This window comes from Lutra lutra, chromosome 8, assembly GCF_902655055.1.
Source record: "Lutra lutra chromosome 8, mLutLut1.2, whole genome shotgun sequence".
Classification (NCBI taxonomy): domain Eukaryota; kingdom Metazoa; phylum Chordata; class Mammalia; order Carnivora; family Mustelidae; genus Lutra; species Lutra lutra.
The window spans coordinates 136,891,641-136,917,545 of record NC_062285.1 but is presented as its reverse complement, the minus strand read 5'-3'; the positions used below and the strand labels follow the sequence as shown (position 1 = coordinate 136,917,545).

General features: G+C 37.9%; 1 protein-coding gene across 1 annotated transcript in view; it reads left to right on the top strand.

Moving 5' to 3' along the window:
• Window positions 1–25,905, top strand: part of SLC25A17 (solute carrier family 25 member 17) — a 45,283-nt gene that overhangs the window by 1,729 nt on the left and 17,649 nt on the right. The window contains 3 exon segments of the mRNA XM_047741898.1: window positions 19,761–19,821; window positions 23,281–23,347; window positions 24,758–24,909. Coding sequence (XP_047597854.1) covers window positions 19,761–19,821; window positions 23,281–23,347; window positions 24,758–24,909 — 280 coding nt within the window.

Here is a 25,905-nt window from a genome sequence, read left to right as displayed (position 1 = left end):
GAGAGGGAGAAGCAGGCCTCTTGCTGAGCAGGGAGCCGGAAGTAGAACTTGATCCCAGGACCCTGGGATTACGACCTGAGCCAAAGGCAGATGCCCAACAACTGAGCCACCCAGGTGCCCGCTGATTTACATTTTAAACATGATCACCCTGGCTGCTCTGATGAAAGTAAACTATAAGGCAGTAAAGGTGGAAGCAGGGAAATTGCCAGGGGGCTTTTATGTCATCTCAGGCCAGAGATAATGGTGGCTTGGACTAAGATAGTAGTAGCAGTGGAGGTGCTTAGAAGTGATCATTAACCTGGAATACACTTATAAGATAGAGTCACCAGGGTTTGATGGTGGGTCGGATATGGGATATAAAAGGTTGAGGGTTGGTTGACGCCCCAGGAGTTTTTGGCTTGAGCAAGTGGAAACATTTACATTACTGAGATAACAAAGACTATAACTGAGCTGGTTATAGAAAGATTGGTTTTGGACTAGTTCAGTTTGAAATGCATAAGAGTATTAATGGCACTAGATAAGTGGACTGAGAGAAAAGTCTGGAAGACTGAGTGGGTATGCCAACATTAAGAGAGATTTCAGAAGTGAGATAGCCCCTGCAAAGGAGACTAAGGAAGGACCTGTTGGGGAGGAGGAAAACTAAGAAATGTGGTATCCCAAAAGTCACATGGAGAATTAGCCATTGGATTTATTAATTCATTTCTCAATAAATCCAGTGGTTAATTGACAAGACACATGTTGGTAGATGGTGGAGTGAATAGTTGAAGTGTGACTAAGAAAGAATGGGAAGATGGGAAGTGTTTGTTTTCCTTTCTTTCTATCAATAAATGCCATTCATTCAGCACCTGTACAGAGTGCTTTCTTTGTGCCATGTAGTGTTCTAGGTGCTAGAAATATACTGGAGAACAAAGTCTTTTTATTCATGGAGAGTGCCTACCAATGGGGGAGTCAGACAATAACTGAGTAAACAAAAAATGACTTTTAGATTGTGTTAAGTGCTGTAAAAGAAAAGCGTTGGCACACTTTTTCTGTAAGAAGGTAAATGATAAATATTTTAGATTTTGTGTACAGTCTCTGGTGCAGCTGCTGAGCACTGCCATGATAGTGTGACAGTAGCCATTGACAATAAAATATGTAAATGAATGAGTGGAGCTTAGTTCCAGTAAAAACCTGTTTATGAAACCAGACAGTGGATTGGATTTGGCTCTTGGCCTATAGTTTTCTGAGCCTTACTATAGAGAATGACTGTGGGTAGAGGTGATTTATCTCCATGTAACCTACAAAGACATTTCTATATTTTCTCTCTCCTTGTTGCCAATTTTTCTCCTGTTAAACTTATGTTTGAAATTATGCACCCTGAATTTGCTATGGTTTTTCTTTCTTCCATAAGCTGTGTTAGATTATCTAATAGATACGCTTTTTAAGAATTTTTTTTTTTCTCTTGCTTCTCCTCAGGGCAGTAGTGTTTCTGGCACATATCTGAGAAGTTGCATTGTGTTGTTTTTTTTTTTTTTTGAACTGTTATGCTGAAGAATGTTCTCAAACTTTTTTTTTTTTTTGCCAACCTTTGTGTTAAAGTTAAACCATGTAATGCAGGTCGTTTCTTCTGGTTGCTACCAAAGGAAAAAAATTTCACCACAAAAATGTCACTACAGTTGGTAAGAAAAATGGCATTTCTTTTAATGGTATAGTATTGTCCTGAGCATAGTGTTCAACCAAAGCTTTGAGATGATCAAGAAGAGTTGGTTTAGCATAGTGTTTAAAAGTACTTGAGTGCCTGAGTGCCTGACTTGAGCCAGGCAGCCTGGGTCAGAATCCTGTCTTTGCCTCTCAGTAGCTGTGTAATTTCTGTATAAACTCCAAGCAAGCCTGCCCAGAGTAGTTGCTTCTCCCCAAAGGATTGTTGGATCATTGCTTAAGATGTTGATTTACAACCTTTTTGAGTTGACATGTTTCATGTTTGCTTATTTGCTTCCAAGTTCTACATTTCCACATCAAGTGTAGTGTTAAACACACACACACACACATATAAAAATTAAAATAAACAAATAGTGATTTTGAGTGTTCCCTGGCACACCTTGCGTTAACTGCAGATAATTTCGAGTATGAAAATTAGAATTGTACTATTTCAGGAGAATGCTATAGCTCTAATGGATGACTATTACATGATAGAATTAATGACCTCATTCATAAACATTTCTCAAAACTTTGAGTATAATTAGGTTTATAATATTATATTTTGGGTTCCCATTAGATTAGCTTTGAAAGGCAGATTTTATTTGTAGAAATGTATATTTGGGGATGCCTGGGTGGCTCAGCGGGTTAAAGCCTCTGCCTTCGGCTCAGGTCATGATCCCAGGGTCCTGGGATCGAGCCCCACATCGGGCTCTCTGTGAAGCAGGGAGCCTGCTTCCCTTCCTCTCTCTCTCTGCCTGCCTCTCTGTCTACTTGTGATCTCTGTCTGTCAAATAAATAAAATAAAATCTTAAAAAACTATAATTAGAAATGTACATTTGTAATTAAAAGAAATTTTATTAATCTGCAATTTGAAAAGTGAAATTGGTTAGAATTGCCTAAGTGGGGTTTAGACACTGAAACAGACTGGAATTGTAATGCTAATAATTAACCAGGGGACTTCTTTTCTCCCTATAGTTAATTTGAAAATTTTTTGGTTTTTTAATTGCATAATTTATGTTTAGAATAGGAGTTTGCTAGCCAAAATGAAACAGGAGGGTAATAAGAGACTTTTAGAATCAGAAAGCATGGCCAAAGGTCCTCATGTAAATCCACATGTGGGGAACTTAAAATTAGTTCTGACAAAGCTGGTATAAAAGATGAGAGATGAGGAGAAGCCTATGTAGTTGGGGAATCTCATACTATGCAAAGAAGTTTGGGTTAAATTTTATCAGAAACAGTGTTTGTCAAATTGGTTGTGTCTTCCTCATTGTGTTTTCTTCATATACAAGTAAGCATTTACAAATAGATTTTTTGTTTATATAACTGGTATTATAGAGTTTCATATCGTGGGGTTTTTGGTGTTTGTTTCTGACTATAAAGCATTTCCCCATATGTATCAGTTAGGGCTCTCTGGTTGCAAGCTGGAGAAACAGCCTCTGGGTAATTTAACAAAAAGAAAGTTTATTGGCAGGCTCTTTGGGAGCTCCCAGGATCAGTTCGAGGGCTGAGGATTTGAAGTAGGAAAGAACCAACATGCTCCACTGAAGAGTGTTGGGCACCACTAATGGAATCAGTGGATTTTGTCACTCTACAGTATTCTGCTCAAGATTGAAAGTCATGGGAGAGTCCCTGTTAGCTGTGCTCTGGGTTATGTCCCCAGGCCTTGACTGTAATCGGTGGGGAAGGGTATCTCAAAAGGAGCCTTCCAGAACTCTTCAGCTTGTGTAGCGGATGGTAGGACCATCCTACCAAAATTGTACACAGTGGGAGGAGGTAAAGATCAGACTGCCCTTAGGAAGAGAAATGATGCCATGTGGCTCAAAACATCAGAAATCCACTATATCATGTCATTAAAAAGATTTCAAAAAGTATTGTTTTTTTAACACAAAATATTCTATCACATGAGTATTCTATAATATAATTTTATGGACATATACATTGTTTCTAACTTTTCACTGTGGTAAACACTCAGTGCAATGTAAATGTTAATGGGGCCTCCCACATCCGCTTATGAAGACTCTGGAATTGCTTAGTAAAGTGACTTCCTTAATGTCACTCCTTAATTGATAGATTAGAAACAAAACCCTCTATATCCAGATTCAATTTAGTTAACTCAGACTCTAATTTGTAAAATGTCTATAACTTCACAGGGTTTTGTGAATATTAAATAACATGAGTAAAACAGCTTTTATACTATCTGACACATAGAAGGGGCTCAATAAATGGAAGCTATTAATCATTTTGTGGACAACTATGTTTTCTAATTTTCTGTGCATCCTAACTTGATTGAGTTAGTGAATTTGATGTTATATTTAGTAATATTTAGTACCCAGCTTCTTTTTTTTAAAGATTTTATTGTTTTAAGGAATTTCTACACTAAATGTGGGGCTTGAACTCACAACGTTGCAAGCTCTACTAACTGAGCCAGCCAAGCACCCCTAGAATTACCTAACTTCTTAACCCCCTCTCAAATCCGTTAACAATTCTGATAGGTAGGCATTGTGACAAGTGTTTAAAAGTGCGGGCTCAGGCGCCTGGGTGGCTCAGTGGGTTAAGCCGCTGCCTTCGGCTCAGGTCATGATCTCAGGGTCCTGGGATCGAGTCCCACATCGGGCTCTCTGCTCAGCAAGAAGCCTGCTTCCCTCTCTCTCTCTCTCTGCCTTCCTCTCCATCTACTTGTGATCTCTCTCTGTCAAATAAATTAAAAAAAAAAAAAATCTTTTAAAAATAAATAAATAAATAAATAAAAGTGCGGGCTCTGAAACCAGACTACCTTGAGTTCCAACTCAGGTATGCTATTTACCATCTGTGTGACTTTGGGCATGTTTCTCAACCTCTCTTTGCCTTGGTTTCTTCATCTGTTAAAAGGGGAAGATAATAATACCCACCTCAGGGCTGTTTCTAAGGCTTTTGGACAAGTATCTTTATTCTCACAGAGAGATAGGAAAATGGAAACAGGGATTTTATTTATTTTAAGATTTTATTTATTTATTTGACAGACAGAGATCACAAGTAGGCAGAGAAGCAAGCAGAGAAAGAGGAGGAAGCAGGCTCCCTGCTGAGCAGAGAGCCCGATGGTGGGGCTCGATACCAGGACCCCGGGATCATGACCTGAGCCGAAGGCAGAGGCTTTAACCCACTGAGCCACCCAGGTGCCCCAAAAACAGGGATTTTAAATGGCTTCCGAGGTTACTAGTGAATTGGTCATAGGCACAGGGCCAGAATCCAGGTCTCCCCTCTCTGCTACTCTCTCTTCTCTCTACTGTGCCTGGGTGTCTTCTCTTCCATGCTTCTTGTCCCATTCCTTTGTGTATTTCAAAACCAAACTCTGAATATCCTTAGATTATCAGAAAGCAAGTGACATTAAATATTAAGTGTATATGTGTATAAACAAACTAGAGGCACTTGGACACTAATTGTTTACTGGGAGTATTTTATTTTATTTTATTTTTATTATTTTTTTTTTTTTTGACAGAGATCACGAGCGGGCAGAGAGGCAGGCAGAGAGAGACAGAGAGGGGGAAGCAGGCTTCCCAATGAGCAGAGAGCCCGATGTGGGGCTCGATCCCAGGACCCCGGGATCATGACCCGAGCCGAAGGCAGAGGCTTTAACCCACTGAGCCACCCAGGTGCCCCTGGAGTATTTTATTTTTTATTTTTTAAGATTTTATTTATTTATTTGTCATAGAGAGAGCACAAGCAGGCAGAGTGGCAGGCAGAGGCAGAGAGAGAAGCAGGTTCCCCGCTGGACAAGGAGCCCGATGCGGGACTTGATCCCAGGACCCTGAGATCATGAACTGAAGGCAGTGGCTTAACCAACTGAGCCACCCAAGCGTCCCTACTGGGAGTATTTTAAACTACAGTTCTAACAGTTTATATGTTCAGTTCTCTTTGAAACGGTTTTCCTTTCCACAGCTGATTCATCCAGACCCAGAGTTTAAATCTAGTTGCTCAGATTCCCATAGAATTAACTTAGGTTGGTGTACATCTGAGGGCATTATGTTGCTTTGGTTTAAATATCTCAAAAAATGGTGATTGAAGTAAGTCTTTGTTGTGTTATCTTTACTTCCTAGCCTGCTGTTTTATTTCATTTAGGCTTCTGTTAAATTATGATTGAATCATTATGTAGCTTTTAGTCTTTAAGACTTCATTGCCTCACTACCTCCCATCCAAAATATATCTTGATTTCTTAGTAATCCTTTCTTTAAGACTTCATTTTTATTTATTTATTTATTTTTAAAGATTTTATTTATTTATTTGACAGAGAGAGGTCACAAGCAGGCAGAGAGGCAGGCAGAGCGAGAAGAAGAAGCAGGCTCCCTGCTGAGCAGAGAGCCCGATGCGGGGCTCCATCCCAGGACCCTGGGATCATGACCTGAGCCGAAAGCAGAGGCTTTAACCCACTGAGCCACCCAGGTGCCCCTTAAGACTTCATTTTTTAGAGCAGTTTTAGATTCACAGCAAAATTGAGAGAAGATACAGAGATTTCCCTTATACCCCTAGTCCCCACACATGCACATCCCCCACCAGAGTGGTGCATTTGATGAGCCTGCATTGACCTATCATAATTACCCAAAGTCCATAGTGTGTATTAGTGTATATTCACTCTTGGTGCTGTGCATTGTATGGATTTGACAGTGAATAAGGACATGAAACCAGCATGATTGTATCGTGTGGAGTACTTTCACTTCCCTAAAAGTCCTGTGTGCTCTCCCTGTTCATCCCTTCTGACCTCCTTAATAAATTTTCCAGCTAACGGAGTCACTTCATTTCAGTTCTCCTAATATTAAAGGTTCTTATGCAGTCTTTATTGGAATTATTTTTCTAACTTTACTTGGCTTCTTTATGCTTGAGTCAGAAAAAGGTTAAATAAAGAAAACTGTTTTTCCATACATATAATAGCATATAACTTTATTTTTGAAGTAAATATGGATTAATAGCTGCAAAAAAGTTTTAGAGTAAAAATTATCCATGTTATCTTGAGTCATTTATATTTTCTTCTGAACCTGAGTTTTCTGGGCTATAAAATGGGGACAATAACACTTCACTTACTGGGGTCTCCTGGTAACACTTGTGGAGCACCTAGTGCAGTGCCTAGAAAAGTGTAATAAGGCCATAATTTATTTATTTTTCAGATATATTCTTGTAAATATAGTATTTATCCCCAGTTTCAGAAATTCAATAGAACTGAAATTTTTTCTCGCCTTGTATGGCCAACTCTGCCCATTCACTTGTAGTAAATGATCTCACCTTTTATTCTCTAGATAAAGGGGCTACTGGGATGAGCTTTCTCTGTTTTCCATTTTTTCTGATTACAGAGTCAATTGCAGTTGTACCCATATACCGTATATTCTCCTAGTCTCTGGAAAAACAGATGCATCCAGTCTCTGCTATCTTTGATCTTGATCCTCCCCCTCTCACCCCATCCCTAAATATCTTTTGGGACTTTATCCCATTAATTTTCTCTTCTTTCCTATAGCTTTAACCTTTCTCCAGTGTTTGCTTCCCTTCAGTCCTCAAACATGCTTAGCCCTGTCCTGTCAAACCAGTCTGTCTGGAGACTGCCTTTTTCTTAGCTGCTGCTGGTGGTTCTCCTGTTTACTTAAAGGATATTCTGTACTTCCTGAATTTGTTTAACTACTCTATCTCTGTGTTTAAGTGTGAGAGTTAGCTTGATGGCTTTATCAGTGAGAAAGATTCATATTAACTCTGATTAGATGAATAACATTTTTTAATATCAGTGCCACAGTAAGTAGCTTTCAGTCTTTAGAATTTCATTAGCTCAAGATCTACCCCTGAAAATGTATTTTAGTTGTTTTTCTTTCTTTTTCAAATAACTTTCAGCCTGATAATGCCACATACTCCCTCAGGAGAAGCTGTATACTGATTTCGGTGGTGGTGTGACTCAACCACCATTTCTAGGCTTCTCTCTGGAAATTGACTTTGGAACTGGCATTGCATTTTTTGACGGTGTTTCACCCTTCGTTGGTGAATTAACATTTTGGAAATGGTTGAATTTGGTGACTTGGTTGGTAAGCTAACCCAAACATCATTATACTTAAAGGCATGACACTCTGTTTCTGTATTTATGCATGTCTTTTAATAAGATACCTGTGTAGAAAGGATCTAAATTCAGATTTCTGGCTTTTTTTTTCTTCTTGATTTTGTCATTTACCTAATTTTCATATCCAGGGTAAAATGGTAGCTATTTTATGTCTGTTTTTATTTTCATTTGTTTAGTTTACTAAATTTTATTAATTTTTCGGATGCAGGGTATCAAGTTAGATTTTCACTTGTGAAATATTCAAGGAACGTAAAAGAGTGGTTGGTGTTAGATACTATAAGTAATAGATTTGAAATGCGAAGAAATAGAATTTAAAATGTAAACCTGCCCTTACACAATCACCCAATAAGCCTGGAATCCCAAAGGAATAGTCTATAGAGATGAATGGAAAATGATCTTACTCCTCCTCAGGAATATTAGCTATCTCCAACCTCGGCAGTGAGAAATAACCACTGAGTTTTTTTGTTTTGTTTTGTTTTTTTAAGATTTTGTTTATTTATTTGACAGATAGAAATCACAAGTAGCCGGAGAGGCAGGCAGAGAGAGAGAGAAAGAGAGGAAGCAGGCTCCTTTCTGAGCAGAGAACCTGATGCGGGGCTCAATCCCAGGACCCTGAGATCATGACTTGAGCCAAAGGCAGAGGCTTAACCCACTGAGCCACCCAGGCACCCTCACCACTGAGATTTTGAAGCCACAAACCCTCTTTTAGGTTGCAGCCTGAATTCTCACTACTTGCATCATTTGAAAACCTGAAGTGAACAATTTAACTTGGAATGATTCTAGGTTGGTGGGACCCCAAAGTGTCTGGCAGAAATACTTTCCAGAAGGACTTATCTTTAGAAGGTTTAAAAGAATGCCCAAAAATAGAATTCTAAGGTAAGTTCAATCCTAACTAACTAAACTCACAGAGAAACAAGGCACTGTGAACAAGAGCAGTAGCAGATAACAGCAATAATCAGAAAATGGAATGTTCAATCATAATCTTAAAAAGCTATTTAATATGTATAAGGAAATAAAAGAAAGGCTAGAAAATATGTGTGAGGAACAAGAAACTAAGATTGACTGAGCATATTTGAAAGTTAACCAAATAGAATATCTAGAAATGAAAAGTAAAATAAGTTAAATTTGAAAGTGGATTCATGAAAGTCGTGGGAATACTGAAAACTTATTTAAACAAAACCACAGCTTTTAGAAAGATAGGACAAGAAGGCAGAAGGGAATATAATAGAGCTAAATTCTCACCCTCCATAATGTAAAATAAATAATCTCTAAAATTGAAGAATCAGAAGATAATGGGATATTTTTTAATTATATGGAGATAGGTAAATTTCAAAATTTCAAAAGAAACAGCTAAAAGAAGCTAAATAATTGCCTCTGTGAGGAAGTTTGAGTAAAATGGAGAGGAATGGGCAGGAACTTCTGTATTTTGCCATTTATATTGCATGACTTTTTTAAACTATGTGCATCTTTTGTTTTGATCAAATAAAAATTTAAATCTAAAATAATCAATGCATAGCTGTAAATTGATAATTGAGGCCAAATGATGGATTCAAATTCCAAACAGGTTTATCAATATATTAGACACAACTGAAGGTGTAATTAGTGAGCTAAAGGATAGTTGACACTGAATTATCATTTGCAATGATTGTAGTCAGAAAATTGTGGAGTGTTTTCTTTATTTTGCTGAGAGAAAATAACCTCTCCCTAGGATGCTATATCCAGTGAAAATCTTTAACACATACATGAAATAGAGACATTTTCAGACCATCAGAAATAGTTTGCCACTAGCAAGATCCTCATGAGAAATCCTGAAGGATATTCTTCATATGGAAGGCAAGTGATGCTAGATGGAAAGTATGAGATGGAAGAAAGGATGAAGAGTAGAAAAAGTGGTAAATATTGCATGTATCTAGATCTAAACAACTTTAACTGTCAAATAATAAATTAACCCAGTGTTTTGTGGACATTAAAAAAGAAGCAAAAGAAATTAGAATTAAAGTAGATTAATAGTTGCATGAAAGTGAGTGGGAATGAATGGAATTAAATTTCTGTTGTTTGGGAGGAGGACAAACCTATTGAATATTTTTAACATTGATAAGTTAGGAATGTATGTCATTACTAGATAGCTTGTAAAATTTTATCATGAAATAACAAAATTGAATAAACAGCAGAAGTAAGAAATTAATTTAAAAAAAAACAAACCTTTAGTCAAAAAAGAAAGCAGAAAAGCGCAGAAAAACCAACATAGAGTATATATGACACATAGCACAAAATAAGATGGCAGCTTTAAATCCAAATACATGTTAATGAACTAAATGCTTGCGTTAAAAGAGAATGCACTAGATTGGTTTTTAAAAGGGAGAATGTTATTTATAAAAGATGCATCTTAAAGAAAAGGATATAAGATGGGACGCCTGAGTGGCTCAGTCAGTTAAGTGTCTGCCTTCAGCTCAGGTTATGATCCCAGGGTTCTGGGATTGTGCCCTGCATTGGGCTTGCTGCTCAGCGGGAAGCTTGCTTCTCCCTCTGCCTGCCACTCCCCTTGCTTGTGCTTGCTCTCCCTATCTCTCTCTCTGACAAATAAATTAAATTAAATTAAATTAAATTAAATTAAAAGAAAGGGATACAAGAAGTTCAAAAGTAAAAATGTGAGAAAAGACCGATCAGAGAAAAACAACCAAAAGTGATCTATCAACATCAGACAAAAATAGACTTTATAGTAAAGGCATCAAAGAGAAAAAAGACTCAATATGTCAGGAAAATAAAACAGTTTTAAGTTTGTGTTCATCTAATAACAGTCTCAAAATATTTAAAGCAAAAATTTAAGAAGAAATATACCAGTCATCAAAATGGAAGATTATTTTTCAGTAATTGATAGAACAGGTTGTGGGATGGAGCTATGAAAATAGAGAATTGAATAATGTATTTGACAAACTTGACCTAATAGACATATACAGAACATTGTACCAAACAACTACAGAAAGCACGTTTTTTTCAAGCCAAACATGGAAAAGTTATCAAAAACGACCCACTTACTTGGCTGTAAAGCAAAACTTAAGTTTTGAAAAAGTTTTGAAATAGAATGAAACAACATGAATTCTTAAACCACAGTGCAATTAAGTAGCAATCAATAACAAAAAGGTAACTTAAAAAAAAAAGAACATGTATGTTTGGAAATTAAACATTTCTGAAACATCTATGGGTAAAAGAAGAAAACATAATGGAAATAAGAAAATATTTAGAATTGAGTGATAGTGCAGATAATGCATACTAAAACTTTTAGGTAGGGCGCCTGGGTGGCTCAGTCCCTTAAGCGACTGCCTTCAGCTCAGGTCATAATCCCGGAGTTCTGGGATCTAGTGCCGCATTGGGCTCCCAGTTCCACAGGGAGTCTGCTTCTCCCTCTGACCTTCTACCCTCTCATGCTCTCTCTTACTTTCTCTCTCTCTCAAATAAACAAAATCTTAAAAAAAAAAATAAACTTTTAGGTACACTGGAAAATACAGATTATCATTGAAAAAGTTAAAAATTTGAGTAAGTGAAAAGACATCCCATGTTCATTGATTGGAAGACAGTTGTTAAGATGGCAATAGTTCCCAAAAGAATCTACAGATTTGGTGCAGTCCTTACCAAAATTCCAGTTTGGTTTTTTTGCAGAAATTGATAACCTGATCCTAAAATTCATATGAAAATGAACAGCCAGACTAGCCAAAACAATCTTGAAATAGAACAAGGTTGGCAGATTCATATTTCCCAATTTCAAAACTTAGCGCAGAGCTACAGTAATCAGGAGAATGTGGTACTAGCATAAGGATAGATAGATCAGTGGGGTAGAATTGGGAGTCCAGCAAATATATCCTCAATTTTTGTTCAATTGAGTTTTGGCAAGAATGTTAACATATATCAATGAGGAAAGAACAGTCTCTTTTAAAGATGTTGCAAGAGCAACTGGATATCCACAGACAAAAATATGAAGTTGGACCCCTACTTCAGACCATACACAAAAATTAAAATGAACCACAGACCTCATGTAAGAGCTAAAACTACAAAACTCTTAGAAGAAAACATAGGCATAAATCTTCATGACCTTAGATTAGGCAGTGGTTTCTTAGATATGACACCAAGTAATAAAAAGGAAAAATATGTAAATTGGATTTCATTCAAATTTAAGACTTTTCATGCTTCAAAAACCCCATCAAGAAAGTGATGAAAACAGAATGGGAGAATGTATTTATAAATCTTTTATCTGTTAAGGGTCTAATATCCAGAACATATAAAGACTGCCTACAACTCAGTAATAGGCAAATAACCCTATTAAAAAATAGACAAGGGATTTGAATAGCCATTTCTCCAATGAAGATAAACAAGAGGCCAATAAATACATGAAAAGATGCTTAACAGCATTAATTACTAGGGAAATGGAAATCAAAACCACAGTGAGATACCACTTCATACCCACCAGGGTGGCCTTAGTCAAAAGGACAGATAATAAGTGTTTCAAGTTTATGGGAAAGTTGGAAACTTCATATTTTGCTGGTAGGAATATAAAACTGTGCAGCCACAGTAGAAAAGTTTGATAGTTCCTCAAATTGTTGAACACTTATCATATCACTCAGCAATTCTAGTCCTAGAGAACTGAAAAATATATTCAAACAAAAATTGGTACACAAATATTCATAGCAACATTATTCATAAAGGAGAAAAGTAGAAACAACCCAAATCCGCCAACTGATGAATGGATAAACAAAATGCGATGTGTCCATAGAACAGAATATTATTCAACTGTAATACAGAATGGAGTTCTGATTTTGCAACATGGATGGGTCTTGAAAGGAGCCAGTCACAAAAGAGCATGTATTATTTGATTCCATTTATATGAAATATCCAGAATAGACAAATAGAGACAGAAAATTGACTAGTGGTTGCCAGGATGTGGGAGGAGGCAAGAACGGAAAGTAGCTGCTAATGGGTAGAGGTTTCTTTTTGGGGTAATAAAAATGGAGTTAGATGGTGGTGATAGTTGTACAACTATGAATGTCTTAAAAACCAGTGAGTTGTGGGTGCCTGGGTGGCTCAATAGTTAAGCTTCTGCCTTCGGCTCAGGTCATGGTCTCCAGGTCCTGGGATCGAGCCCCGCATTGGGCTCTCTGCTCGACAGGGAGCCTGCTTCCCCTTCTCTCTCTGCCTGCCTCTCTGCCTGCTTGTGATCTCTTCTCTGTCAAATAAATGAATAAAATCTTTAAATAAATGAATAAAAACCAGTGAGTTATAAAGAGAAGAACCTGTCAGACACAGGTAAAAATACTTAGAAATGAGTAGCCTTTAAATCAAGTTTGGGAAAGAAGAAAGACTTAAAATTAACGAGCTATGCATCCACCTCAAGAAGCTAGATAAAAGCATCAAAATGAGCCCAAAGAAAGGAAAAGGAAGGTAATAAAACAGGAAAAAATTACTGAAATGTTTTCAGTAATTATTTGTTGAGAGTGAGAATTTGATTATGAAAACAAAACAATATGTAATCCTATATTTTTGGTAAAATAATGATCCCACCAACCCCTAAAATCTATGTCATAGTACAATTATTGTTGCCTCAAAGGTAAGGAAATATTCTATATTTCAGTGACTCCCAAATCTACATTTGTATCCCAGAATCTCTGTATCTTCAGACTAGTATCTGGCTACCTGCTGGACATCTTTTTTTTTTCTTTTCTTTTTTTTTTTTTTTTTAAAGATTTTGTTTATTTATTTGACAGAGACACAATGAGAGAGGGAACACCAGCAGGGGAAGCGGAAGCGGGAGAGGGAGAAGCGGGCCTCCAGAACCTGGGATCATAACCCGAGCAGAAGGCAGACGCCTAACGACTCAGCCACCCCGGGACCCCCCTGCTGGACATTTTCTAGTAGAAGTCTTTGAGGCACTTAAAATTCAGCTAATTGAAAGTCAAAATCATTATCTTCTGACTCAGAATTTCTCTTCATGCAGTGTTTACCTACAGTTATGACCACACTATATCTCTGGTTCTTTAAGTCAGAAACGTGGGTGCCCTGCTTGAGTTCCTTTTCTTCTTCTCCCCACATCTGTCTGATCAGTCACTATACTTAATATACTTAGCAAAAAAAAAAACCTGTGACTTGATCCCTGCTTACCCCTAAAGACATTAATTCCACTCTTGATCTTGCTGTCTGTATTCTGACCACAATAGCCTTTGAATTTCCAGAATGTTCAGCATCCTTCCAGTCTTGCACTTACTTCCCCTTTCAGCATCCTGTTGTATATTCTTTATGAACTATTTAGTATCCCTGTCATTAAAAAACAAGTCTCTAATAAATGTTAGTTCTGAGGTATAAATTATAGGCTACATTTGTTCTTCTTAGAGTTATTTGCCTTTTAAAGAATTTCCTGATGAAGACAGTGACTGGCCCAAAGGTAGTTGATGTTTTCAGTTGCTTAAGATGCTGGCATAATGCTAGTTGAAAGGGATATTAGAAGCAAATGTGGTGAATAATTGTTTGTTTATTTTTAAGATTTTATTTATTTGAGAGAGATAGAGCACGAGCAGGGAGGAAAAGCAGGCTCCCCACTGAGCAGGGATTCCCAGCAGGGGGGTTGATCCCAGAACCCTGGGATCGTGACCTGAGCCGAAGGCAGGCGCTTAACCAACTGAGCCACCCAGGCGCCCCAATAATAGTTTGTTAACGATGTATGGTTTTCATATTTAATTGCATGTTTATAACAAAAGTTCTCAAACTCTTTGGTCTCAGGATTTCTTTATGCTCTTAAAAATTATCGCAGACTCTGGGTGCCTTGTTTAAAGAAAAAAAAAGTAATAATTATATGGAGAGTAAAAACAAGTACACTTTTATAAGTGGAAGAGAAGAGTTACGTTAAAAGACTGAAAAAGGTTGAGAACAGGTAGAACAGTGAACAATAGAACTAGGAGTCCAAGAACTCTGGCTTCTAACTCTACGCTGCCCCCTCAGGCTTTGGGCAGACCTCTTCACTACCCTGGCTCAGACTCCTTAGTTCTCAGGTGAAGGGTGTTCTCTGCAAGATGATTTTTTTTTAAGCCTTTATTTGTTTGACAGAGAGAGAGATCACAAATAGGCAGAGAAGGAAGCCTACTTGGGAGAAGCAAGCTCCCCGCCAAGCTGAGAGCCCAATGCAGGGCTTGATCCCAGGACCCTGAGATCATGACCTGAGCCGAAGGCAGAGGCTTAACACACTGAGCTACCCACGTGCCCCACAAGATGATTTCTGAAGACTTTTCTAGCTCCAGGTGCCAGTGTGGTGTAGCAATTAATTCATTTCCCAAGACCCAATGGTTAAATGTCAGAGGGGTATGGTAGAAAATTGTGACTAAAAATGTTTGTTTTTGGTGAGACACCAGAAGGTTATTTCTCTGGAAATGGATTCTTTTAAATTGTAATTAATGTCAGCAGTAGAACTCCCACTCAGATGGTTAGAATTCTGTGGGACTCAAAATAATGGATTTATTTTTATGTCTCTCTGGCACAACAGTATTGTACATTGTGGTTATCTTCTCGGTATTTCGTGCCTTCTAATTTTATGTAAGTGAACAGACAGCCCTAGAGGAAAAAAAGCAGTGAGTATTTATGAAAGAGGAATTTAATTCAGATTCTAAAAAGTCATGTGCTTATATAGCTTGGCATAAGACTTGCATATATATTTTCCTTCAGGTAACAGCTGCTTATGAAAAGGAAAGCAGTCATCTGTGTGTTTGCTTGGTGAGGAGACAAATATAGCAAGTTCCCAATGTACAGAACAGCTATGTTCCAAATTTATCTTTAGCATTTTGAATACATTTTTTCATGGATATTAAGTTTATTTGTAGGTGCATACAATCATACATTAATTAACAAGTTTAGGCCTTATGCTATGCCTGGCTCTAGACTAGTACACAAAAAAATATTTGACGCATTAAATAGGTCCCATATTAGTACCTTTTTTCTTTCTCAGTAATTTTTAGTACTAGATTAGTAAGTTTTTTTTAAGGTTTTAATTACCACAGTGGTTAAGAGTGTGGTCTCTGGAGCCGAGTTGCTGGTTTTCAAATACTAATTCTGCCACTTGCAAAGAGTAACTTTAGTAAAGTTACAAAACCTCTCAGTATCTTTTCCTCATATGTAAAATGAAGAAAATACCAATACTTAATCTCATCAGGTTGTTGTGAGGATTAAATTTTTTTTTTAACTGTGTAATTCACATAATGTAAACTTAACCATTTTAAAGCATACAGTTCAGGGGCACCTGGCTGGCTCAGTCCGAGTAAGTTCAAATCCCATGTTGGGTGTAAAGCTAACTAAAAAAACCAAAAGCAAACAAACAAATAACCCCACAAAACTTTAAAGTGTACAGTTCAGCAGTACTTAATGCATTCACAATGTCTCATTCCATAACATTTTGAGTGGATAAACTATACAGTATATACATACAATCAAATATTAACCATAAAAAGGAATGAAGTACTGATAAATGCTCCAAGGTTGGTAAACCTTGAAAGCATTATGCTAAGTGAAAGAAGCTACACACAAGAGGTCACACTTTGCATGATTGTTTTTATATGAAATAATCAGAATGGATACATCCATAGAGACAGAAAGCAGATTAGTGGTTGTCAGGGCTGAGTGGAGGGGGAAGTGGGACGTGCCTGCTTGTCTTTTGAGGTGATGAAAATATGTTGGGATTTGATAGAATTGGCGGTTGCACAGCACTGTGAATATACCAATGTCACTGAATGATACTTTTTTTTTAAGATTTTTAAAATTTATTTGACAGAGATCACAAGTAGAGAGGCAGGCAGAGAGAGAGGAGGAAGCAGGCTCTCCATGGAGCAGAGAGCCTGATGTGGGACTCGATCTCAGGACCCTGGGATCATGACCTGAGCCGAAGGCAAAGGCTTTAACCTACTGGGCCACCCAGGCACCCTGAATGGTACTTTTAAATGGTTAATTTAGGTTATGTGAATTCCACTTCAATTTAAAAATAATAAAGCTGCTTGATCACTTAGATTGGCAAAAATACTCTTAGGCAACCAAAGCCAAAGAGTCTGCTTAATCCTATGGGTTCCTGCTTTTTCTGGCCTCAGTAGATTTCCCTTACTTTCCTGTGAGCTCAGCGAGGTATTTTGCAGCATGTCGTCTAGGCCACCATATTGTTGCAAACCGAAACTCTCATTTCACCCTTAATTTTTTGTTTTTTAAGATTCTTATTTATTTTAGGGGCGCCTGGGTGGCTCAGTGGGTTAAGCCGCTGCCTTCGGCTCAGGTCATGATCTCAGGGTCCTGGGATCGAGTCCCACATCGGGCTCTCTGCTCAGCAAGAAGCCTGCTTCCCCCTCTCTCTCTCTCTCTGCCTGCCTCTCCATCTACTTGTGATCTCTCTCTGTCAAATAAATAAATAAAATCTTTAAAAAAAAAAAAAAAAAAAAAAAAAAAAAAAAGATTCTTATTTATTTTAGAGAGCAAGAATATGAACAGGGAGAGGATGGACAGGGAGAGAGCAAGAGGGAGAAAGAATCTCAAGCAGACTCTGCTCTGATGTGGATCCGGACAGGGCTCAATCTCAGGACCCTGGGACGGTGAAACCCTATCTGGCCTGAGCCCAAACCAAGAGTCAGATGCTTAACCGGACTTAGCCTCCCAGGTCCCCCTACGCGATACTTTAACATATAAACCTTTTCTGTCATTATTAGTGATTGGAATGGGGAGGAGGCAATGCTGAGTTTTGAGTCACCATCTTGATCGAGTCACCATCTTAATCCAGTCTTTCCAGTACTAATAAATTTTTTTTTTTAGATTTTTAAAAAAATTTATTTGACACAGAGAGAGAGATTACAAGTAGGCAGAGAGGCAGGCAGAGAGAGAGGGGGAAGCAGGCTCCCTGTTGAGCAGAGAGCCCGATGCGGGGCTCGATCCCAGGACCCCGAGATTATGACCTGAGCTGAAGGCACAGGCTTTAACTCACTGAGCCACCCAGACACCCCCAGTACTAATAAATTTTAAAAAGTTACTTAATTTTACTGATTTGAACTTTATGCTAGTCCTTGAGGAGGTAATAGACCGTTGAATTCTTAGTAATGACTGTTCTTTTTAGCTTGGCATACCATGTACTTCACTTAAAAAATTTCAAGGTAAGTAGGCAGGTTTTTCTAACTTAGGAAACTTCAGGTGTATCTTTAAAGCTGGCAAGGAAGAGGGATGGAAATGGCCCAATTGTTTGAAAAAGTAGTTTCCAGAAAGGGCTTTCTTGCCTAGAGATGCCCTGTTTATGCAGCACCCTACATGGATATGTAGTACCATGCTGTGGGGGAAAAAAGCCACAGCCTTCATAACCCAATAAACATTCTCCAGCTTTCCAGTCCCCATTTTTCTTGGAAGTTGCCAGTGACATGAGCAAGAATGCTGGAAGCATAGGTCTGTAGACTGTAAGACTTTGTGGTCTAGTGTTTCCTGAGACATTAGATATTATCTAGTCCTTATTAGAAAGAACATTGGTGCTGGGAGTCATCAAAAAAGCATAAATAACTGAATAGGTAACTTGAATAAACATTTTTTAAGAATCGATATTCTACAAAGAGACAGAGTAAATATTTTAAAATCTAGTAGAGGAGCCATAAGCAAGTGTTGTGGGAACACAGAGGAACGAACATAGATGGGCAGTGGGTGGTAACATTCAATCTGAGTTCTGAAGAATACTTTACAGGACAATACAGTGTTCTCCCCTGTCAAGCAGGCTGACCTATTTAAATAGATAAGAGACCTGGCAGGTGTTTCTTATCCATAAGGTTGACCTAATTTCCAGTTGTTATCATGATTAAAATATTATATGTAACCATTATTAGATTAGTAGCCTAAAACTTGGGTCTTATGCCTGAGAATATATACTAGTGGGTCTCCATCTGGGTTGAGACCATAAACCCACCTGAAGATTTCATCCCAAACTGTGGTTTTTATCTGTCATAGAATTTTGAAAAGATTTTATTTATTTATTTATTTATTTATTTTAAAAAACCTGGGGGTGTGCAGAGGGAGAGGGAGAAGCAGGCTCCCCACTGAACAGGGACCTCCCCCCCACCCCTCAATGTGGGGCTCCATCCCAGGACCTGGAATCATAACCTCCACCAAAGGCAGACACTTAACCAACTGAGTCACCCAGGCACCCCTATCTGTTGTAGGATTTCTTGAATGGAAAGACTAGTTTGAGCCTCTGTCCCTGATATTTTTTTTGTCATTGTATTACCCTGAATGAACAGATGGAATATTGAGCCCAGATTGTCCCTATTCTACTTAAAACACAAGCAAACAAAACTATTTTTTTCTTTTTTTTTTTTTTTAATTTATTTGACAGAGAGAGAGAGAGAGAGAGATCACGAGTAGCAGAGAGACAGGCAGAGAGAGAAGGGAAGCAGGCTCCCTGACAAGCAGACAGCCCGATGTGGGACTCGATCCCAGGACCCTGAGATCATGACCTGAGCTGAAGGCAGAGCAGAGGCTTAACCCACTGAGCCACCCAGGTGCCCCGCAAACAAAACTATTTTAAAGAGCAATATGATTTGTACACTTCCTTTACTTTGTGGTAAGTATATTGATTAAGCCAAGAGAATAGAAGTATGTATCTGTTTGATTACTGGATATTTTGGTTTGTAGGATTATCAGAGAGAACATAGGAGCAGCAACTGACCTATAAAAGATTAAAAATCCATTTATCTGCTATCTTCTACTTGTGTCCTGGGTTGTAAACCCCTAAGTTTGTCCTCTCCAGGCACCCTCTTCATTTTCTTTTTCAGTACGAGAGAGAGATTCTTTCTAGAAAATAAAATACTTCCGTTTAAGTATAAAACTATAGAACTTGAGCAGTAATAATCCCAATATTGTATATGTCTGTTCACTGAAAATATGATTTGACTCCTTGTTAATAATGAACTTTTATTCACTTGAAAGTTGTGGCTTTTTGTTTTTAATGGAACCATAATTGCTAAAGGTTTTTCAAACTTTTCAGGGAAGCATGACAGCAATGACAGTATTTTTCCCCTTGGATACAGCTCGACTTCGACTTCAAGGTAAGTATCTTTTGTAGGCATCATAGTCTTTTCATTTGGTGTCAAGAAGCAAACATATTTTTCTCATAAGTTCTAAGTTAACATAAGGATAGCTGTTTTGTTAACAATCTATCCTTGTCCATTTCTACTGACTACATACTGGTCATCCTTGCTGTTTCTCAATTAACAGAGAGATGTTCATGGATGAGTCATAGTCTCAGCCACTCTTATCTGAAAGAACCTGAGTGGGTTTGCATTAATAATTTTGAATCATTACAGTTATTTCTAATAAACAATATGAGGTGTTTTGTTTTTTTTTTTAAACTGAGCCAAAGGGGCGCCTGGGTGGCTCAGTGGGTTAAGCCGCTGCCTTCGGCTCAGGTCATGATCTCAGGGTCCTGGGATTGAGCCCCGCATCGGGCTCTCTGCTCAGCGGGGAGCCTGCTTCCTCCTCTCTCTCTGCCTGCCTCTCTGCCTGCTTGTGATCTCTCTCTTGTCAAATAAATAAATAAAAATCTTTAAAAAAAAAAAAAAAAAAAAAACTGAGCCAAAGGCAGAGGCTTAACCCACTGAGCCACCCAGGCGCCCAACAATATGAGTTTTTAAAAAAGATTTTATTTATTTATTTATTTATTTTTTTAAAGATTTTATTTATTTATTTGAGAGAGAGACAGTGAAAGAGAACATGAGTGAGGAGAAGGTCAGAGGGAGAAGCAGACTCCCCATGGAGCTGGGAGCCCGATGTGGGACTCGATCCCGGGACTCTGGGATCATGACCTGAGCCGAAGGCAGTCGTCCAACCAACTGAGCCACCCAGGCGTCCCTTATTTATTTATTTGATAGAAGGAGAAAGATCAAGCACAGTGAGGGGGAGGGGCAGAGAGAGAGGGGGAAGCAGACTCCCCACTGATCAGGGAGCCTGATATGGGGCTGATCCCAGCTTGGATCATGACCTAAGCCCAAGGCAGACACTTAACCGACGGAGCCACTCAGGCACCCTGATTTTTTTTTTTTTTTTTTTTTTTTAAGTAATCTCCGTATATAACATTGGGCCCAGATTTACAACCCCAAGATCAGGGCGCCTGGGTGGCTCAGTGGGTTAAGCCGCTGCCTTCGGCTCAGGTCATGATCCCAGGTCCTGGGTTCGAGCCCCGCATCGGGCTCTCTGCTCAGCAGGGAGCCTGCTTCTTCCTCTCTCTCTGCCTGCTTCTCTGCCTACTTGTGATTTATCTCTGTCAAATAAATAAATAAATAAATAAATAAAAAATCTTTACAACCCCAAGATCAAGAGTTGCATGCTCTACCAACTAAGCCAGCTGGGTGCCTGCACAATATGACATTTTTAAGGCACAATGTACAGAGTTTTTGCTGGGGGTAGATCTTCTCAAAAGAGAGCAAAGAATAGAGACACAGTGGAGCCAAACACCCATTGTCACTGCTAAGTTGGGCATGTAGACCTAGTTTGCCTCTTTTGCGTTATAGGACTAGGCAACTATAATTCGTGCTTGCTTATTCCCTAGTATTTTTCAACTTGAAATTATAAATCTGTGCTAGAACTTATGTGAAGAGATAAGTAGCTTTAAGTAAACTGATTCCTATATTAAAACCCTTCATGGCTATTATTATCAATCAGTTTTAGAGTTTTGTGATAGGTTTTTTCATATGTCTCAAAATATATAAAATCATGCACACTACAGTGGAAAATCTCACTCTGATCTGTCCGTTTTCCCGTTTTCCCTCCTCTGCAGATAATGTCTTTATTAGTCTCTCAAATAGTCTTGCAGAATTTCATTATGGAATAACAAGCAAATAAGAATATAGAAGATTTCCCCTGTCCTTCCACAAAAAAAAGCATATTTGTCACATTGTTCTGTACTGTAAATTTTTTACTTAACAGCATATTTTGGATGCTTTCCAAATCAGTGCTTTGGGAGCTTCTTCGTCCTTCTAGCTGTAGCATGATTTCATAGTATAAATGCATCAGAACCTGTTTCCCCTTCCCCTATTGTAGATTCTTGGATCTTTTCTTCTCTCTCTCTCTCTCTTTTTAAGATTTTATTTATTTAGGGGCATCTGGGTGGCTCAGTGGGTTAAAGCGTCTGCCTTCGGCTCAGGTCATGATCCCAGGGTCCTGGGATCGAGCCCTGAGTTGGGCTCTCTGCCCGGTGGGCAGCCTGCTCCCCCACCCCACTGCCTGCCTCTCTACCTACTTGTGATCTCTGTCTGTCAAATAAATACATAAAATCTTTTTTTTTTAATTTTTAAAATTAAAAAAAAATTTTTTAAAGTTTTTAAAAAATCTTTTTTAAAAAGATTTTTTTTTAAAACATTTTATGTATTTATTTGAGAAAGAGACAGAGAGTGTGATCAGGGGGAGGAGCAGAGGGAGAGAGACAAGCAGACTCCATGCTGAATGTGGAGCCCCATGTGGGGCCTGATCCTACCACCCCAAGATCACAGCACAGGCCGAAACCAAGACCTGGGTGCCCAACTGACTGAGCCACCCAGGCACCCCTCTTCTCTTTTGTAGAATAGACTTGTTCATATGTGCTTTGTTTCTGTAAGTTCTATGGGATAAATTCCCAGAAGTGAGATTGCTGGATCAAAGGGTTAAGCCTGTTTGTAATTTTGATGGTATGGCCAGATTGCCTTCTGTAGGAGTTTCCTTTCACCATCCCACAAACCGTATAGGTATCAATTTTAATTCTTAGGAAATTGTTCTATTTCCACATTTTTATGTTTTCAAAATGTTCTCCAAGCGTGGGTAGGAAATGTGAAATTAATTGAGGTTTTGTGATTTTTCAGTGAGAATGCCAAGAAAAGCAGAGCTCTCATCCTTTTTTTAGTTTTAAGTAAGTTCTACGCCCAAGGTGGGGGCTCAAACTTACGACCCTGATATCAAGAGTCACATGTTCTACCAACTGAGCCAGCCAGGCACCCCAGTTCTCATCCTTCTGAGACCTTTATTTTTTAGAAAGAGAACAAATATTTTAGAAATAGAACAAAAGCCTAAAACTTTAAAAACCTGAGTTTTAATCATGGCTCTGCTGCCAGCTACATGTGTCCTTCATGTCTCCTGTTAGCCTCTCTGCTAACAGGGAGATGGTAATTAGTTTCCTCTTTATGTTATAAGATGTTAAGATAAAAATGGGAATATGTAACTCTGAAAAAAAAAACCCTCAAAACAAGAAAGCCTTATAAAATACAAGATTCCTGTTACGCTTTTGCTTTGGGAATTAGGCATTGAGTTAAAATGCTTTGTGGTTCATGAATAATAGATGGGACCCAAGGAAACCACAGTTGGGAATTTAGCAATAGGAACAAGGAGGATTGGTGAGTTCTGAGGCAAGTTAGGGAGCTCAAATAATAGGGTGGGAGATTGCTCAGGTGAGGTAAAAGGCATTTCAGTGAAACTTGTCGATGCTGAAGATAATAATTCTCAAAGGATTTAGTTAAAATGTATATTCTTTTATCTTATAGTTGATGAGAAAAGAAAGTCCAAAACTACACACATGGTGCTCCTGGAGATCATTAAGGAAGAAGGCCTGTGAGTACCATCTTGCCCATCTTTGCTAGATAAAGCAGCCCATTTGGGAGATTGCTGGGCTCCTAGCCCACCTGTCCTCAACTCTCTTTCCATGCTTGTAGCCTGACAGTAGTTGTGAATCTGTAATTGCCTGACTTGTAAGTACATAATTGTTTTCATCTCCTTAAAGTTTTGTAGTTGGACATTTTGATTCTTGATCATAGAGTCTTCCATGAAACCAATGCTTTGTTTTACATTTTAGTGTTTTTTTACAGTGAGCCGAAGAAGTTGTTGTTTAGTTCATTCCTATCAGATGCCTTCAGATTATGTACTTCTTTTTTTTTTTTTTAACTTTTTATTTGGAAATAATTTCAAGTTCACAAAAAGTTACAAAACTAAAAATACTACAAAGAATATCAATATATGCTTTACCCAGAGCCACCTACTATATTAACACTTTTTCCCATTTATTTTCCCAGTTGTGCTTATATTTTCTCCCTGCTTTCTCTCTCCCTTCCCTTCTGTCTTTATTACACACACACACCACACAAACTTTTTTCAGAATTATTTAAGAGTAAGTTACACACCATACATCAAAGCCTTTTACCCCTATGTTGTTGACATTTTTAAAGAATATAGCCCCCCTTCTTTTAAATAAAATGTTTCTCATTTTAAGTTTGCCTCATGTTTCTTTATTATTAGACTGAGGGCTCTGCATTCTTGACCAGAGTCACGCATAGGTGATATTGTGTCCTTAGGCTATCACATCTGGAATCACATATTGTCCACCCGCCCTCATTGGTTAATTATGATTTCTCAGATTCAGGTTAACCACTGAATAATTTAAATTTTCCTCTCTTGCATCTATCAGCAGTCTATGAAAAAAAACTTTATTTAGTATTAGTATAGACCCAGAAATTCCTGTTTTTTCGGTGGTTTACAATTGATTACCGTACTATATTATGTTGGTGTTGAAACTGTCCTGAGTGGGAGCCCCTTCAGCCTGGTTCCTGTGCCCTAATAACATGCTCCCATCACTTTTTTTTTTGTACACTTATTATGTCTGTATTTACTTCATTTCTAAATGTTGTTACCTTGTAATAAAATGTGAATGGTGCTATATTAACTAATAGCCATGCAGAAATTATCTCTAATTTTATACAGTAATTTACGAAAGGAAATCAAGGGGAGGAAACCAGTAAAATCAGTCATTGAAATTGTATTGTTTCTTTGGTATCATTAATGGTAGAAAAGATTTCTTGGTTTGGACATCTTTCAGAATGTGAGATATATGTACAGTTTGGAGTATGTTGTAGTGTAAGAATGAACTTGGAGAATATGTGAATCATGATCACCCTTTTCTAGGACTTTGCCCCTTTCCACTAGCTTTTGTCCAGCATCTTTACATTGCTTATTGTGTTTTTCCTGTAGCCTGGCACCATATCGAGGGTGGTTTCCAGTTATCTCCAGTCTCTGCTGCTCCAATTTTGTCTATTTCTACACTTTTAATAGTCTCAAAGCAATCTGGGTCAAAGGTCAACGTTCTACTACTGGAAAAGATCTAGTAGTTGGATTTGTTGCAGGTAACAAAGTTTTCTGAGTATAAAATTTTTTATATTTTAATGTTTATCTTGTGGTTCATGTATTCTCTAAGAAGTCATTTTAGCACAAAGTAATGCTACAAAGAATATAATTTTCTGACTTGGCTCTATGTGTATGTGTGTTTGGTAAAAACATACAACATATAATTTACTATTTTAATCATTTTTAAGTGTATACTACAATACTAAATTTATTTACATTATTGTGAAACAGATCTCCAGAACATTTTCATCTTATAAATGTGAAACTCTATAACCATTAGACAACTCCCCCTTATCCCCTTCTCCAGCCCCATTCTTTCTGTTTCTATAAATCTGACTACTGTAGATGTCTTATGTAACTGGAATCATACAGCATTTGTCTTTTGGGGACTGGCTCATTTCATTCAGCATGTCTTCAAGGTTTATTCATGTTGTAGGATGTAGCAGAATTTGTATTTTTTTTAAGATTAAATAATATTTTCTTGTATATATATATATACTAAATAATATTTACTTGTATGTATATACCATTTTGTTTATCCATTCATCTATTGATGGACATTTAGGTTGTTTTTAACTCTTGGATACTTTGAATAGTTGCTGTTATGAACATGGGTTGCGCAGATATATCTCTTCAAGTTACTGCTTTCATTTCTTTTGGATATATACCTAGAAGTGAGATTGCAGGATCATATATTAGGGGGTTTTTTTGTGTGTTTTTTGTTTTTTGTTCGTTTTTGTTTTTGTTTTTTTTTCTCATAAGGAACTACCATACTCTTTTCCATAGCAGTTATGGCAGGGGTTTTAAATTCTCCACATCCTTACCAGCTCTTGTTACTTCCTGGGTGTTTTTGCTTTAATAGTAGCAATCCCAGTGATAGTGTGAGGTAATATTTCACTGTGGTTTGATTTGCATTTCTCTGATGAGTAGTGATGTTGAGCATCTTTTCATATGCTTATTGGCCACTTGTATATCATCTTTGGAGAAATGTCTGT